The following is an 18,512-nucleotide window of genomic DNA, read 5'->3' on the forward strand; positions in this document are numbered from 1 at the left end:
TTCTTCTTCTTCTTCTTCTTCTTCTTCTTCTTCTTCTTCTTCTTCTTTTTTACAAAAGTTCACTAGAAGTTCAAACATAAGTTCAAAACACAAATTGGATAAGAAGTATACAACATAGAATGTTTGCATGCATATCCATTAAGAGTAATTATCTGGCTAAACATTCATTTTCTATCACTAGCTCTACAGGTTCATGGTGAGTTAAAGACCATAACTAAGTTACCATTGAAGTTTTGTATAGATAAACCCAGTCAATACTTTCTGTTCTTGCTCCTATAATAAATCGTTAGTTCCCTTTTTATGACCTTGGATTAATTGTTTTTACAACGTCTTGGCATGTGCTCTAAGTTGTAATTGTCTGCTTTTTATCTCGGAAGCAATTCAGTTGTGACATCAGAAAGGACTTGATAGCAGTCCTATTATAAAAGATCTTAATAATTACTAATAAAATTTTAGGAATTCTTATAGGATCATAATTAAGAATTAAGAAGTCATCTATTTGTCTATATCGCACCACTACAAGACAGTACATCTTCATTCACAGAGATTTGCTCAAAAGGGTGGGCTAATACCTAGTGGTTGTTATATATATTTAATAATATATTTAAATTTTAAAAGCATATTAATAGCAGGAATCTTTCCTAAAATGTAATTTTCTCTGCCTTGCCTAAAGAAGCGAATCCATCATAGATTTATAGTCCATGATGGGACCATATCAGGAAAATCACCTGCTGGTGTTTTAGCTTCTCTTAGATGGCTCCTGACATATGCTGGTCACAGTTCACCCATCTATCCCATTGACAGGATTATTTAAAACTTTGTAGATACCACCAACTATTCCTCACTTTGCAGGTCTGCAATCTTAAAATATTTCATTTCTCATTTCCACGTCCCCAAGCTCTAATCTCTGCATTCTGGAGACTTAGCTCCCTAGATGCAGCTATGTATGTGGCTTTAAAAAGGCCCTGGAATCTCCGAAGTACTGTTTTCATTCTGTAGAAGAGAATCTTTGCTTTACCCAAAGAGTCTGTATGCCATACAAATGACATCATCTGTGGAAGCCATACTTCTGTGTTGACTCCTTAGCCTGCTAAGGCCAGTTCACCGAGAGACACTGTGTATTTGCTTGTTTATCTCACACTAGAAAACTCGAAGGTTAATTACAACCACTTAATTCAACCAACATTCTCTACCCCAGGAATCTTGTCCTAATTTCCAAATGAAACAAGATGCCTCCTGGTCTGTGTTGCTGCCTCACACAGCTTTCCCATGTGCCCAGCGACTGGAAAGGTAGTTAGCCAGGAGCACTGTTATCTCTGTGCCTCACTTAGAATAGAGATGTTGTGTCATAAAATTATTAAGTAGCTGTGTGGTTGTGGCACATGCCTTTAATTCCAGCACTTGGGAGGCAGAGTCAGGTGGAGTTTGAGGCTAGCCTGGTCTACAGAGTGAGTTCCTGGATAGCCAAGGCTACATAGTGAGACTCTGTCTTGAAAAACAAACAAATAATTGACTAGAAGGGTACAGATACAAAGTGAGCCCCACTGTGTGTCTGTTGATGAGTCCTTTCTTTAGAGACATTCTTCAGCATGTGGAAACTTCTGTTTCTGGGTCTGTCTCTATCTCATGTGTGAATGTACATGCTTTCCCTCTTATGATTAGATTTTTCATTTTGAGACTCGCCATGCGGCCCAAGCTGGTCTTGAACTTGGAATCTTTCTGTCTCAACCTCCTGAGAGCCAGGACCACCAGTGTGTACCACCGTATCCATCTACTTCTTTCATATCTTTTTCTGATTAAATGTTGAAGTTATGGGAACAGATAAATTACATTTAACTGCTTTTATGGTTTAGTTTTGTCCTTGCTTTTTACTTTTTCATTTATTTATTTATTTATTTATTTATTTATCTATTTATTTATCTGGTGGTTTTAAAAAAGGATCTCATTCAGCCCAAGATGGCTTTCAACTCTGTTTATAACAAAGGCTGGTCTTGAACTCCTAGCACCTCTCCCTCTACGTTTAAGGTGCTGAGATTCTATGTGTGGTCTACCATGCTCAACAGGGTTTTCTTATCTGTCTTCAAAAGGCCCACTGACACAAGCCTGGCCTTTGATGCTATGGTGAGTTGAAGAAACCTTTTGGGACCTATGGAAGGAAGCTAGATCACCAGAGATCATGCCTTTGAAGGTAGTGTGATTGAGACACTGATTTCTTGCTTTTTGCCTTCTGCATGCCTTGACGGTCTCAGTTCTGTTTTTATCCTGTGTCCCCCAAATATTCTTCTGTTCTTATGGCAGAAATATAAAGCGACACACTTAAGATCTCAGCCAATCAAATATTTAAGATCGAACCTATATCTCAATCACCAGATTGTACTTTTGGAGTTTCTATAGCATGTTAAGGTCTAAAGATAATCTTTTTGATTCTATCTTAAGATTTATGTACACAGATAAAGACATACAGGATCTAGGTCTACAGACATACACACTTTTCTCATTATAAATTCACGTGGGTTCATTGTGGAAGCATCAGTAAGAGGACAAAGAAAACATGCCATCATGTAAGTACAGTTATTAGTGTCATTTGCTATGTCTTCTCATGTCAAAACTTTGCTGTGAGCCAGATTCCACTTGATGCCATAATGACATGGCAGTATAAGGAATGTCACTGAAGTGACATGAATGTCACTGAAGGTCGCGATTGCACTGTCTTTCTGGCACCTACCTGTCTCCACTCATTTAAAATCATGCTTCATATCTTATTTCTTCAGAGATGACATCATTGTACATTCTAAGAGCATGCTAAGTCCCTGTCAGAGGGACTGTTACAAGGATTCCTACCTTTTGTTACATTCTTGATTTCTGGTTTCCCACTTGTCTCTCCTGTGATCTCAGACCATCAGATTTCTTCGTTTCCCACTTTCCCAAATTCTTTTCCTTCTAACACATCCCAAGTAAGAAGGAATAAAATTGAGAATATCCAAGAAACTAAAGGTCCTCCCAATTGTAACTAATTTCAGGGTCCTGAGTAAGTTACTTCATCCATCTAAGAATTGACTTTGTCGTCTTTAAAAGAAAAGGTAGACTCAGAACTTGTAAGTTTTGCTCATTTTAATTTTTTTTTTTTTAACAAGGTCTCACTCTGTGGCCTAGGCTAGCCTGAAAGTCATTGGGTAGCTCATCTGGCCTTGAACTTCCAGGTTCTCATACATGCTGAAATTTTAAGAGTGTGCTACTACATCTGGATCAGGTGACTTTTAATTTGGATTTTTTTTTAACTTACTTACTTATGTGTTTTTAGATACAGGCTGGCCTGGAACTTGGTATGTAATGTAGTCTTCCCATAAACTTCTATGACCCTTCTGTGTCAGCTACCCGAATGCTGGAATTACAGGTACAAGCCGCTATAATCTGCTTCAATTCCTCCTAACTTACCATTAAAGGATCCCATTATGAAATTAACTCATGCTAGTGTATGAACGTCAATAACCCGGTCTCTCAGGAGAAATTGCATTATGGAGATTATTACTTTTCTGTTTCTGTGATGAAGTACCATGACCTGAAGCAACTTATCGAAAAAAAAAGTTTATTTTTGGTTTGTGGTTCCAGAGAGGGTGTCTGTAATAGTTAGGAAGGCATTGAAGCAGGCAGCCAAAGCAAGAAGCTGGCTGGTCCCATATATAACCACATAGCAGCAGGGACTGTCAACTGACTGCAATTGAGACAAGGCTATACACCTTTAAAGTCCACTTCAGACTGCAAGGCTGCACCACCTAAGGCCTATAACCACCCCAAATGGTGCCACCAACCAGGAAGCAAGTGTCCAGATATGTGAACCTGTGGGGGACATTCATCATTCAAACCACCACACAGGTGAGCTCTTCTTCCTTCTTAGCCCTGATGAATGAGTTCGCAATTCATTTATTCTTTTTATGTATTCATTCCTGAGATATTTGCTAAGGCCGGTAAATAATAGTCTGGCACCCAAAGCTTCTCGCATGATGATAATAGCGACTAACGAGACAGACAGGATGAAAAAAGCACAGTATGAACACTTTTTTTCTCTACTTTTATCTGCATTTATTTTATGCTGAATTTATTCCCGTGCCATGAGCTTTTGTTTGAGCTTCAGTGTCTTCTGGGATATCTTTTTCTTCTGTGCAACCTCCTCTTCTGGCTTTGGAACAATCTGTTCCTTCTCAGTGAGGTTCGTCTCAATGTGTATGGGTTAATCCAGCCATGAGCTCTGTAAGTTCATCGACACATCTTAGGTGCCTCGTTCACCTGGATGTGTTCAATGACGAGAAAATCTACGTCTAAATCCTTAAGTTCAGCATTACTCTCTGCGTTTTTAAGCATGTGCAGCAAAAATTCTGCACTCTTTTTTGGCCACCGTCCCTGTGTCCAGCCCCATTGTTTGGCCTGGGCGCACCTACCAACTCCACCATTATACCACTAGAATGGCGCACATTGTTTTTTTTTAAAGTGACATCCTTCAGTTACTTGGTAGCTTTGCGGATATGCATGCCCTTGATGGCCTGGGCAGTTTCCTAGGTGTTCTTAAAGTGAACATGAAGGTTTGAACCTCGTGATTTACAAGATTTTGTGGGATTTTCTGGGTCAAGAGAGTAGCGAACCATCTTCACAGGTCACCTCTCACCACTTACAGGAAGAGGAAACTCGAAGGCTACTGGGAGAATTCTTGAGCCAGTATGAACAGTTTGAAAGTACGGGGTTCAGCCCTGGTAAGTAGATATCATTCGGAATTATAGCTACAAAGGACACAAGAGTTATTCGACTTCACAATAACCTTTATTTACTGGATTTCATTGTTATATTTCAATCATAAATATACTTTATATTATTTCTTATATCATTTAAAAATATTATTAAATAGTTCATTTTAATTATTTTCCTACAGGGAATGCACAGATGATTTTGAAATCTATATAGTGTACTACTGGCAAATTATTCTGTAGTCTTACTGGGTGGATCTGATTTAATGACCTGTGACAGGATGAAGGTATTTTCTTTGCACTGATAGAAGTGGAGCTTGCTACACTAAGGCCAACTGAGAAGGGCTTTCTCGGTTGTATCTTTCACACTCTTCAGGAAATTCATGACGTCAGTCCCCCCAGTCCCCCTGTTTTCCACGTTTGAGGGTTCTTCCATGGGCTTCTGCTTCGAAGGTTTTGCAATATAAGTATCTACTATTGTGAGGTGGAACTTTCTCACAGAGACCAGACCATTCACACACTCATTATAAGCTTTCATCAAGTTCTCATTGCGTCTTGAAATGACAAACTCACGGACTGAGGGAGCTGACTCTAAGGAGAAAAGGAAGTTCCGGTGGGCTGGAGGCATGTACTCTCTCATTTCCTGGAGGAATTCTGCAGCAGATCCTACAGCAAAACAAAGACTGGTAAGGGGTTGTGGGGAGAAAAGCCTTTCTCTGTTAAGAGAGAAAGAAGGCAAGGTCTGGAAGGCTGGGTGATCATAGCCACCATGGGAGGCAGTGAAGCAAAGGCCATGGGAAACTTGCTCCTAGCAATGACTCTTCCTTAAGACTCCTGTTAATCCCAAAGACAAAATAAGTAAGTTTGCTAATACGGTATTTTGCTTGTTTTTTGCTTTGACATCCTTCCTCTTCTCTCCTCCTCCCACCCCTCCATGACTCCCTCTCTCCTTTTTTACTTGGTTTTACTGGACAGGATTTCAGGATGTAGCACATGATGGCTTTGAATTTGCAACACTTCTCCTGCCTGGGAGGATCCTTAACCTGTATTAAGTTATCGTCCTGTTAGTTGAAAAGAAAATACACATTTGTCATTTCCACCTACCTTTACCAGCCTTATGCTTTATCCCCAGAAGGACATCAAGACTCTGAAAGATGCTGCTCTGGCCTGCACTGCCCCCTGAAAATTTTCTTGGGGTGTCCCAGACCCCCTCATACAGCAGACCCTCTGGCAGCTTGGGGTTGCCTTTCCAGCTAGATCAAAAAGGGAAGAAAAATCATTTGGTTTAGTTGACAGGTAGGAAATCTTACAGTAGTGGCTCTTCTACTCGCCCTGTCACCCAAGTTGATGTAGAAAAACAATAACACAGTTCTGAGGGAATTTTGACATTCTTTCTGAGGGGAATCTTATTCTACCTTAGTTCAGATCATCATTCTCTTTCTTTGATCTGAGTCATTTTCCCATTCCCTTTCCAGGACCTCCCTGGCCAATAGTCACCAGAGAACTAAGCCCGTGTTTCCTCCACAACATGGATGTTAGCAATACAGATTTTTATTTCAACACAAAGAATACCGGAAGCCAGCAACTGGGATCTAGTCTGCTCTTTCTATGAGTTGAGAAAATAAACTCAAGCCTCGGAATACGTACCCAGACAAATATATGCGAAGAACGTGGAAAAACGTGTCTGGATCCACAAAGTCTGTGAAAAGATGAAAAATGTGTACTAAGCAGCGTCAGGGGTACTGCAAACAACTGTCTGGATTTCAGTGCAGGCTCCAATAAAGACTTCAGGCAGACCCACAAAGTCTCTGTGGGCAGCATGACTCTCTTTTGACCTCTCCCAGAGAAACCTACTCATTACCTCTCCCGTACCTCCATATTGGGTCTGCTAAGGGACCAAGTAACATCACCTGCACAAGACAACCATCCAAATGAAACTGTCAGCACAGGACAACGTCACTGTATGTGCTGACTGACACATCACACTCAATGCTTGCAAAGACAAACCAGGACTGGACATGTACCTCGGTGGTAGTGTCCTTTCTTAGCGTCTCTGAGCTCTGGGCTCCATCACCTGCAGCACAGATAAACACTCACAGACATGCTTGCATGCTCGCACACAGAAGCCCTGTGGGATCAGCTCATGGGTCTTCCTAAAGCTCATTAACTTTGGATTGGAAGCTTTTTCTCCCGTAGTAGGCAACCACCAGCTTCAAGCTCACCAACAAAATCTCACTTGTTAAATTGAGGCAGGAAGGTAGGTTTCCTTCCCAAACTACTCTTACACACTTCCTGGGTTTGGTAGAGTTTCTACATCCGTTTTGAAACAGTTCATTTCTCTGTTACCCCTAGAGTGGATTTGTGAAGAATCAGAGTTAAGTCAGACTAGAATCTAGGTTTTTCACTTTTCAACACTTGAAATGGCCTTTGCATTCCACGGGTTTCCTTATGGGTTTTAGAGTCAGGCAAGAAGTTTTCTCAGCGTCAACAAGACCCAGTTTGGAATTCTGGGTTCCTTGTTTGCTACCAGTGGCATAACCTTAAGTCACCATTTTTACTTTAGGTGTTCTTTTCTGCAAATGGAAATAATTATATGTACCACACGAAGAAGCATAGCAACGCAGTGAGGTGGGGAGACGCTCAGTAGTGGGTACCTTGTATTTCCCTTATCTCAACATCTCTTTGTGTCAGATACCAGGCACACATGGCTGTGAGCCCACAATGTGCACTGCCAACGCTACTCACCACGCATCCTCTTAAAAATTTCCTTGGCTTTCTCCAGACTGGTAGCTATATTACACAGTGCCTTTTCCAATGCTTTCAGGTCTTGATGCTCTACTGCACTGGATACAGTGGGGATTGCCTTAAAAATAAAGTTTAAAAATAAGAGAGAGGGAGGAGTGTGTGTGGGGGGATCTAGCAAGTATTAAACATAGGCACAATATAAATTGTAACTTACTCAGCAAATCAAGTTTATGTTTCCATTTTATTGTGTGTCCGTGAATGCATGTGAATTTGAATACACCGGTGGGTACACACATATGTGTTTATGCTCATGTGGAGGCCAGAGCTTAACATCCAGAATCATTAATCATTTGTTCTATGAAACAGAACCTCTCACTGGCCGGGAGCTCACTGATTAGGCTAGCTGGCTGGCCAGAGTGTCCCAGGGAGCACCTCTCGAGTCCCAGGGAGCATCTCCTGGCCTTGTAAGTGCATGCCAACATGCTCAGCCTTTTCATCAGGAGACCAGACTCAGGTCTCATGATTGCACAGCAAGCCCTTTATCCATTAAATGCTCCTCCACCCCCCGACCCCCCCACCCCACCCCCCGCTGTCCTAGGATTCTGCCTCTGTCTTTCCAGTCAGATCAATTGGATTTACATCACTATGAATTAATAACAAATCCCTTTGAAAATTTTTATTACTTGCTGAAATTTCAAATTTGATTCTAAATACATCACCCCCTAGATTTTGTATTTCAGGGTGATGTGCAAAAATGTCTTTTTTTTTTTTTAAATAAAGGATGAATTTCCTCCAGTTTTATGATCTGATGCTACCTTTAATCAGGGTAAAGTCAACTTTGCTATTGTAATTCACTTGCTACATGTTTGTTCTGCTTACATGAACGGGGAAAAACAGCAAAGAGAAAACAGACATACTTTGATTGCAGGAGAAGCTGCGATTTCCACCAATAGAGAGACAAGGAAGAAGCCTTTATCGCAGTCCCCACCGGGAAACGAGAAGAGAATGTCCATGTTCCTAAGAAAACCAGTCACAGTTGGCAAACAATTCAGGAAAATGAACAATGTATTTGTAGGGAAACATACTTTCCCAGTATCTTTGTTTGTACTTTCTAAATCCCAAAACTAACTGTGCCAGAGTGATATATGTCTGCCCTACTGTCTCTACTATGTGTTTGAGAACACTGAGAATCAAGTATATTGAGTGCATTGTCTGAAGATTGTATGCAATGAAGGCCATGCTCACACTTAGAATTTTATTCCAGAGCATGGACCTAGGAACCTGATAATAGGTTTGTTTCTGTCAGGAATGCATATTATTGTAAATACATTCTCAAAGCCCTGAGTTCTTTTCCTCATCAACTCTGCCAACCCTTTACCCCCAACACACACACACACACACACACACACACACACACACAGAGAGAGAGAGAGAGAGAGAGACAGAGAGAGAGAGACAGAGACAGAGACAGAGAGACAGAGAGATAGAGAGAGAAGGCAGAGACAGAGAGAGGGAGGGAGGGAGAGGGAGAGAGGGAAGGAGACTGGTTAGATTTTTTTTCTACTAAAGTTTTAGCACTGGTATAACAATGGCTTTAGAATCTATGTATCTATGAATTTTGAATTGGTTCGGATTCCTGTGTTCTAAAATCTGGCTACACCATTGCATGTTTGCTGTGAGACCCTGCTTCAAAAAAAATCTCATTATTTAAAGGTCCTGTTTAAACTTTTGACCATCACCAACAGAGACCTGCAGGATCAGTCTCTGTTCTTTCCTATCCCACAGTTTTATTTGAGTTCCTCATGATTTATAATGGTGTTAGCTAGGAGGGCTCGAGCCCTGGTGATGCACTAGCTTTGTGCATCCGAGAGCTTCCTTCCCACTCACCACTCTTAGGCGACAAGCACTCGGTCTTCTGGACTCCCCTTTCAAATTTTTGTTTGAGCAGTGCTTTAAATTTTATCTTTTATATATTTATATCCATATATTTATCTTAACTTCATCTAGGCAAGATTACACTGGTGCCATACGTCTTAGTTCCCCAACTTTTAATATAGTATATCGATCAAATGTGTTAAGAGTTGAGTTAAAAAAAAGCAGACATAAGGCTATTGGGTGACATTGTTGACTACATCTAGTCACAGAGGTCACTGGGTCACACATGCATAGAGGCATCTACTCTTCATATCTGTTCATATTAATTTCAAACATGCAGATGCAAATATCAGGGTTGCAAGAATCTATAGCTACAATATCTTATAGACACAGTCATATTTACAGATACAGTTGAGAACTGGACTATTGGTCTTTTAAATAATTATTTCAATTACTTTCATCCTAAATCTAATTATTTGGAATAGCCCATAAACCTACACTCATTCTGGATGGCACATAAGTTTTAGGATAAGAGAATAACCAAGTACTTACTCATATGTCATGGGCCTTAGGAGAGCAGCCACAAAACAATGTACCGATTGGGAAGAGAGAAAAAACAGTTATCAAATCAGGTGAATCTGAGTATTGGCTTATGTCCTATGATCCATCAGTATTGGGATGTGGGTCTAATGAAGGAAAAATGTAGGTTTTATATTTCTCAAGATTGCTTACCAATGGGTCTCAACCTTCCTAATGCTGCTACCCTTTAATATAGTTCCTCATGTTATGGTGATCCCCGCAACTATAAAATCATTTTTGTTGCTACTTTATAACTGTAATTTTGCTACTGTTATCGAACTGTTATGTAAATATCTGATGTGCAGGATATCTGATATGCGACCCCAAAGGGGTCACAACCCACAAGTTGAGAAACACAGGCTTAAAATTGAATAACCAAAGAGCACACACTCCATCATTTGTGTGTGCTCTCCATCATTGTGTGTGCTCATGAAGGTACCTTCTTCAGCGAGACATTTCTATATGTGGACTACGTCTCATAGGTACAAGCTGATAGCTGCAATGGCTATTGTCAGCCTCTTACATCTCACAGGTACAAGCTTCTAGCTACCGGGGCTGTTAGCCTCCTCTTGTCATAGGTCCCATTGCTACCTGACTCCTGAGCAAGCTGCCCTGAAAGCTCACGTTTCTGCTTCTCCCACTGAGGATGTGTGTACTCTTGAATGTAACTAGCTCTCTAGAAATTCTGTGCAATCTCAAAAGTACATTAATGAAAGAAAACCATACATTAAGAAGTTCACACTCGATTACTTGTGCTGGCAAGTGTTTATGCTTATGCAACACAAGCCAGAGTTGTTTTAGAAGAGGGGACGTCATCATTGGCGAAGACACCACCCTCAGACTGGCCTGTGAGCAAGCCTTTCTTGATTGATGATTGATGAGGGAGGGCCCAGCTCAGTGTAGGTGGTGCCCATATTCCAACTGGCACATTCAGTTGTGCGAATAAGCCATAGAGAGCACAGAGAGCAAGCATGTAAGCAGGGTTCCTCCACGGCTTCTGCTCCAGTTCCTGTCTCTCCGTTCCCTGTGAGTCACTGCTCTGGCTCTCCTGGATTGGAGAGCTTACATCTAATAAATAAAACTTTTCCCATCCCAAGTTGCCCTCAGTCAGGCTGTTGTATCACAGCAATAGAAGACGTAGCTATGACAATGGTTTTGTTGATCTGAAATCCAACTTGCCAGGTGTTATGGTGCATACTCAGCATCCTAGAGCGCAGGAGACTGATGCAGGGGGATAACGAGTTCAAGGCCACCTTGGGGTACATGGCAAGATATTGTCAAAAGTCAGACAAATGAAACAAAAGACAAACTAAATAATAATAATAAAAAAACTGTCCTCATATTCCAACTAACATTTTAATACAAATCAACTAAATTTAAAAAGTGTAATCTATATTATTCTCTGTGGGTATGATAGGGGGGCATGTTTCATGGTGCACATGTAGAGGTCAGAGGAAAATTTTGTGGAGTCAATTCTTGACTTCCTTTATTAGCATCTCAGGGGTTAAGCATAGGTTGACAACATTGTGCTTTAAGTAACTTGGCCCACTGAGCCACCTTGCTAGACCCTAAGCCAATAAAAACAATTTAGAACATATTTTCTGGGTGCAGAGGAAAGGATGGAATAAAGTGAAGAATGGAAGCATTTTCCGAGGAGACTGACACATTCTGTCGCTGGCTTTGGGTGGCAACTTCATGAGGCCCGCACACGCCAGAGCGAACATGAGGCTCTCTGGATTTTCCCATATACATCCAGATGTATTTCTCTCATGCTCACAGATCATATATTTGCAGTTACAGACACAACAATCTATAGCCCAACAAATAAACAAACCATAACCACCAACAGAAGCTGTGCTGCCAAAAGTTAAGGAATAAATATCCCAAGTTGACAGTATCCGCTCTCTGCTCACGGTTACATACCCATTGGGGTCTTTTTTCTTCCAGTTTGCCAGCACGCAGTCTGCATAAGACAAAATGGGAGGTAGCCCCAGCTTCTCCGAGAGTTCGCAGTAAGGAACAGCAATATTGTGGGGCAGCACCTGATTGAAACACACTGGTTTTGTTTTTGTTTTGTTTGTTTGTTTGCCACTGAAACATCTTATATTTCCCTCTCGACTCACTGTTGAAACTTGTTCTGGAGCATAGAGAGCACTTGGAAGCCCACATGTGTAATTTTTCTATCCCTCTTTCAGAACATAATCCTGGCGAGGGTTCAACACTCCTGTTTGGGATGCTGATTGTTTAGGACATAGCTCAGCCACAGACAGGAAAGAAAACAAGATAAAAAGCCTGCAGGTTTTATGTTCAAACGACCCTGTGTTACTTTAACTCTGTCCTTTACCCACCTGTCTCACAAGACTCTATGTTAGCTATCAGCAGTGAGAAAGGAAGACTCAGTTGTCTCTGGCCTTGTAGGCTTTGGTAAGGACACAGGATGTGACCCACGTGAGAAATACAAGCAGGGTATTGTCCCAGAAAGCATACCTAAGAAGGAAACACGAGTATGTGTGTGATTGTGTGTTGTATGTTTATTCTGTTTTCAGTAAACTTCACAATACTGGCATTGGTGCCATGAAGATCTGTTAATCTATGACTTGGAAGGATGATACAAGAGGGTTAAAACATCAAAGCCAGCCCAGGATACAGGGTGAGTTCTGGACCCCGTGCTAATACTGATACCCTGTCTCGATACGCAAAACAGCAGTTACTCGCAAGCAGAATCGGATGCTATCAGAAGAGTGTAACCAAATGCAAGGTGCCCCTGTGATTACACAGATCGTTTTATTCCTCTCCATACCCCAGGAGCTGCTGACTTCATGGTTGGGTTGTATGTGTGCCTCTGTCTTTAAAGTGCATGTGACAATAAAAGTATCTGAAGAAAGTGTCAGTCATATTTGCCACTAAATGGTAGAAGGCACTCTGAGAAACCAATGCTCTTACGCTGTGACTTGAGATATGGATACGTAGTCTTTGTGGATTTCATGTGATTCTGAATGCTGCCTAAATTTGTATGGTAACTATAACACGTTTACAATATTATGAAAAATTTAAAAAGCAGGACATGTGTGTGTATTTATTGATCAAATGCTTGTCCAGGATATGAAAGACACTTACAATACAACTATGATAATCCAGTGAGGAATTGCTCTATTTTCCTTCTGACACAAATTTTAAAAATGGAGTCCAGGGGAGCCTAGCACACAGAAGGCCTGAGGTTCAACCTTAGCGCCTCACTCCGGAAGCACCGACCGCCAGCATCAAGAATGGGAATAATACAGTTCTAGTATTTAACTTTTTGTGGGTCTAGGGTTCAAACCTGGGGCTCTTCACATGCCAGGCATGCACTACACCACCAAGTTACATTCTAACCCCAACCCCTTTGCATTTAATGCAAGCTGGAATTCATATTCAGGCTAATGAAAAGTCACTATGTAAGAAATTCCAAGAAAGTCTCCACACCTTTCGAATATCATCATCCCCTCGGTTCCACACATACGCCATGGTGATGTACCCCAGGGCCAAATGTGCCAGCCGCTGTAACCTGTGTCCTCTCAGCTCATCAGTGCGCAGTGTGGGCAGCTGAGAAGAGACAGAGAGAGTTGACTAACCTCAGTCCCGGTAGTGAATGTTGTAGGGCTTAAAGCCAAGATTAAAATGTGAAGAAACCACACAGAAAGACGATTGTACAGGTTTTCAAACCTTCTCGACTTCTTCTCGAAGCTGCCCATTCTCAATCAGCATAGGCAGATTTCTAGCCACAAGGGTCCAGGGGCTGTATGCATCAGGCAGTTCCACCTTGGAAAGAAAATAAAACCCAACAGGACCATTTTGTTTGAATTGCTCATGGGAGGTCACTTAAAGTAATTCAGGTTTTCCTGTGGATGGTCTACCTTGTCTCTAGCTCCATTTGTGCCCCCAAAAAACATGGTCTAGAAGTATCAGCCCAAGCTTTGCCACCTGACGTTAGATGCTTGGGCAGAAGAAGCCCCTGATCCTTCATGTCTTCCTGTGCTTCCATTCACATCCTACAAAATTTAGCCAAAGATTCTACCCAAGCCGTCCTCAGTTCTCCATCTTACAGCAGACTCCTCTCTCTGAAGCCCATTGATTATGACTTTTGACACTCAGTCATTTATTTTCTGTTACTTCTCAGGTATATTCTTTGAGTGGGAAAGAAAAGGAGACGGCAGGCTGGAGAGATGGCTCAGTGGTTAAGAGCACCGATGGCTCTTCCAAAGGTCCTGAGTTCAATTCCCAGCAACCACATGGTGACTCACAACCATTTGTAATAGGATACGATGACTTCTTCCAGTGTGCCTAAAGACAGCTACAGTGTACTCATATACATAAAATAAATAATTTTTAAAAAAAATAAAATGAGGTGGCTTTAAAGTTGTCAGCAAATTAGGAACTTTGCTCAGTCCCACGCTTATATTTCTTATGGTCCAAGAAGTGGTCTTTCTGTCACAGATTTTAACAGTCCAAATGCCACTTATTTTGCATATAATTTATTTGTAGTTCAAACTAGTATCTCCAACTTTCAGAATCAAGGCTGTATTGTGCTCCTAATATATCCTTGAAGAACCTGGGATAGTACTGGACACGTAATACCATTTCCACCCTAGCTGAGTAGCAGTCAGTGGGTGTTGCTATAACTTTTGCAGTTTGAGGTAGGACAGCAGAACTAGGATAGATTCTCTGTGTGTGTGTGTGCACGTATATGTGTTCATGGGTGTGTGCATACATGTGCATGTGTGTGGGTATTTGTTCATGTGTGTATGTGTGTGAGTGTATAAGTATGTGTGTATATGCATGTGAGTGTGTGTGCACATTTGTGTGTGTTCATGGGTGTGTGTACATGTGTGCATGTGTGTGGATGTTTGTTCATGTGTGTGTATGAGTATATGAGTATGTGTATATATGCATGTGTGTGGGTGTGCATATGTGTATGTGTTTGTGTTCGTGGGTATGTGCACGTGTGTGGATGTTTGTTCATGTGTGTATGTATGAATATGTATGTACATGCATGTACATGTGTGTGAGTGTGTGTGTGTGTGTGTGTATGTCTGTAAGCCAGAGGACAACTTTAGACACACCCCTCACCTTCCTTTTGAGACTGGGACTCTCACTGGTCTGGAGTCTACCCATGAGGTTAGCCTGGCTGGCCAGCAAGTCCTAGGGGTCCACTGAGATTTCGAGTGCACACCACCTTACTCTGGCTTTGGTTTTATTTTTTTTTAATGTGGCTTCTTGGTATTGGTTTTATACTCTTTTGCATGCATAGCACTGACTGAGCCATCTTTCTAACTTTATGGCCATTTTTCCCCATCACAATTTTAGACAGACTTGTTCTTACCATAAATCTTAGCAACTTTAACATATAGTTGTTTTCTATATATATATTAGAGAATGGTCACCTTGCCCCTTAAAGGAAACACTCGGTGGGTCTCAGGCTCTTCTGAAGCATGCTGTGCACGTGCTTTGGGGATTTTAAAGTAAGGTACAAGTTGCTTGAACGTATGCACCCCATTACTGGGAGCATGGGTCTAGCACCTAGGCTGCTGCAGGAGGGAGAAAATGTGAAAAGCGAAGCCATTGATGGGGGAGGGCACTGCTGTATAGGTGGCGTCTACTTCCTCCAATAGGTAATTTCGGCCCCACCCTCAAATGAAAAAGAAATCCAAATAATAGTATCTCCTGAATCTCATATTTACAATCACACGACACAAATGAGTCCTACAGAGATACAGGCCATGTCCCCAAATGAACTCTGAAACACACCCAGCGCTGTCCCAATGTCTCATCCTTGGGGCTGCTTCCTGTTTGAGCAGTATTTCTCAACCTGTGGGTCGTGACACTTTGAAGCATCCATCTTTTCACAGGGATTACCTAAGACCATCGGAAAGCACAGATCTTTACCTTACTATTCATAACAGTAGCAAAATTACAGTTATGAAGTAGCAACAAAGATAATTTTAAGGTTGGAGGTCATCACAGCATTAGGAAAGTTGAGAACTGTGGAGCTAAACCCTGAGGTGACCGGTACACGGAGACCTCAACACCAGGCACACCAGGGCACCCAAGGATGCAGAAGGCCAGGACACTCCTAGCAAGGATACCACGCTTGGTGTCCAGGGGCGGTGGGGCGTTTGGGAGGGGGAGCCTGAGGCTGCACGCTAGACCGTAGTACCGCCCCAGGCAGCAAGCCACCACCGGATTGGATAGGAGCTGCACAGGATGCCGCTCCTGCGCGCCGCGGGGTGCATGCTTCCGGAAGCTCCGGGCTAGGCGAGCAGGTACAGGCTCACTGCAATCCTTAACTATGTAGGGTTCCAGTCCCTCGTCCTCCCGGGAACTGCCCGGGTTCTCCATATCTTATCGCAGTCTCTAGCTCACTGCCCCTAGATTCCGTGCCTTCCTGGCTCCGGGCTCTTTCTGTCTGGGTCCCAGAATCACTCGAGCTCAAAACGTGCGGCTACTTACTATGGTCCTTAGTGAGACTAGGTGAGCACCGGGTACCTCTATAGGACTACTTTGCTTCTTTCCTATTTTCCGTAAGTTTTGATAATAAAGATGTTGATGATAAGCTGGTATGCGTGGCATTCTTACAGTCCAATTTAGCGACATAGTTTTTGTTTGTTCAGTACGTTCTTAGGTTTGTTTTATTTAAGACTGTCTGGCCTCAAATTTGAGGCCATGCCCTTGTCTCTGCTTCCCGGGCGCTAGAACTATAGCTATGCACCACCGTACCTGGTTGAGACACGAGGTGTTTTCAGATAAGCATCTCCCCCCACATACACCTCATTTGGATTCCAAAACTTGCTCAAAAGCACAATCAAGGTATTTTATACCTTCCTTTTGAATTATGCTTAACAAATGACAAATGCATTATTAATGTGAAACAAAAGTTGCGTGATATATCATCTCATATATTGAAATCAGTGAGGAACACAGACTCTGTACATTTGATACAGTTCAGAAGAGAAGGGGATTTCCATGACTCGGGGCATTTGAACGTTGCTTTTTCAGAACACTGTGTTGGAAAGGTGGTTGTAACAAACCAGTTTCCCCTCTGGGAGCCTGTTCCTTCACAAAGCTAAAAGACTTCTCATGTGCTCCTTCCTTCACTACTTCACAAGTTAAGAAAGTAAGGGCTGAAGAAGAAACACAGAAGAGCAACCAGGCTCGCTTATTTGTACTCTGAGTTGGACACTTTATGCATTCGTTTAGGAGAACCTGAGACAGAGCTGCTTACTTAGAAATTCATCTGTCAAGATAAATAACGAGGACAAAGCAGAGTTTCACTTCTCTTACCAGTGGATGTGGCAGAGCAAAGCCCACATCTTCATCTATGTAGTATTCTTCAAGGATCCTTCTAGAACCTTCTGTAGGAGATATTTTACTGTGTGCCATTGCTGTCTACTCCTCTGTCCCCTTTGGCCACTGAAGGAGCTTCCAAGTACCTCTTTATAGAGATGGTTTAGCCAGTCCCCACAGCTGACACGTAAGCAGGGAGAAGTGGCTTCCACTTGGGACAGTTTCGTTTTCTATTTTATATATGTATTTGTAATTTGATAAACAATAAAACCATAAAGGATCCCTATTCAACATTCAAATGAAGAAACTAAACATTTGTGTTTCTTATCAGATTTATCCTCTAAGGACATCAACTGATGACTCTGATGCCCTGAGCTTTCCATCGTCAATTATGGTAACTGAGTATACACTCAAGGCTTCAGATCTGGAAATGCCATCACCCCATCAGCGGTTTGGGTGGTCACCTGCTACCCCAGCAGGAGGATTGGGTGTTCAAGGCGCAAAGCGCCCGAGTCACATGACAAGAACCATGATGAGGACAGGTGACCAGGAGAATGCATTTTGCTTTAGAAAACTTTCAGAGTTGGGGTTTAAAAGAAAGACAATTATGACAGCTTATAGTCCAAACTACTGATAGCTGTCCGTTGTTGGCTTTCACATGAGAGAACTTATGTCCCTTTAAATGTCAGTGTTTTGCTTCAGAAGCCCTGAAATACAACGTGGGGAGTCAGCCTCAGAAGTAGCACAGAGGGAGAAGAAGACTCGATGGCCTGGACAGATCCACACACGGATGAGTGCATACAGACCAGACCCTCCCTCTTAGTTTTCTTCCCTAGGTTCTTGTCTGTGCTAAGACTAGTGGATGGCTCACTTCTTCACATGATTAGTAAGTCATATCTTGGAGGGTTGGCCACCTTTTTTTTTTTTTAACCATATCTGGCTGCCAGGGACCGACTTACGATGAGGCCCTGCATACCTGGAGATTTTCTAGTTTGTTCAAAAGTAAAGAGAAGGTTCAAATAGCTAAAAATGTTCCTCGCAATACAGAGTTGAGACTCTGGCAAAAGTTTACAAGAGTACTTCCAAGTTTATGTCCAGTTTGATGAAATGGTTTCTGGTTTTGTTGTTTGGTGTTTTGTTTTGTGTGGTTTTTTTTTTACATTTATTTATTTATTTATTTATTTATTTATTTATTTTTAAGAGAGTGTCTCACTCTGTAGAGCCATTACTTGTTCTTGTGAAATACTGAACCACATC

The 18,512-nt window shown here is 41.9% G+C and overlaps 1 protein-coding gene across 1 annotated transcript; it reads right to left on the reverse strand.

Moving 5' to 3' along the window:
- Nucleotides 1-4,791: 4,791 nt before the first annotated feature.
- Ido1 (indoleamine 2,3-dioxygenase 1) lies at nucleotides 4,792-17,364 on the reverse strand. Its single transcript, XM_028768298.1, has 10 exons — nucleotides 17,253-17,364; nucleotides 13,638-13,733; nucleotides 13,398-13,517; nucleotides 11,859-11,977; nucleotides 9,909-9,923; nucleotides 8,399-8,498; nucleotides 7,482-7,599; nucleotides 6,384-6,435; nucleotides 5,841-5,989; nucleotides 4,792-5,402 (listed from the first exon to the last, which is right to left on the reverse strand). The coding sequence occupies exons 1-10, from the start codon at nucleotides 17,349-17,351 to the stop codon at nucleotides 5,062-5,064; spliced, it is 1,209 nt and encodes a 402-aa protein (XP_028624131.1). The 5' UTR covers nucleotides 17,352-17,364; the 3' UTR covers nucleotides 4,792-5,061.
- Nucleotides 17,365-18,512: the final 1,148 nt, after the last annotated feature.

The sequence above is a fragment of the Grammomys surdaster genome, unplaced genomic scaffold, assembly GCF_004785775.1.
Source record: "Grammomys surdaster isolate TR1022 unplaced genomic scaffold, NIH_TR_1.0 185, whole genome shotgun sequence".
NCBI lineage: Eukaryota > Metazoa > Chordata > Mammalia > Rodentia > Muridae > Grammomys > Grammomys surdaster.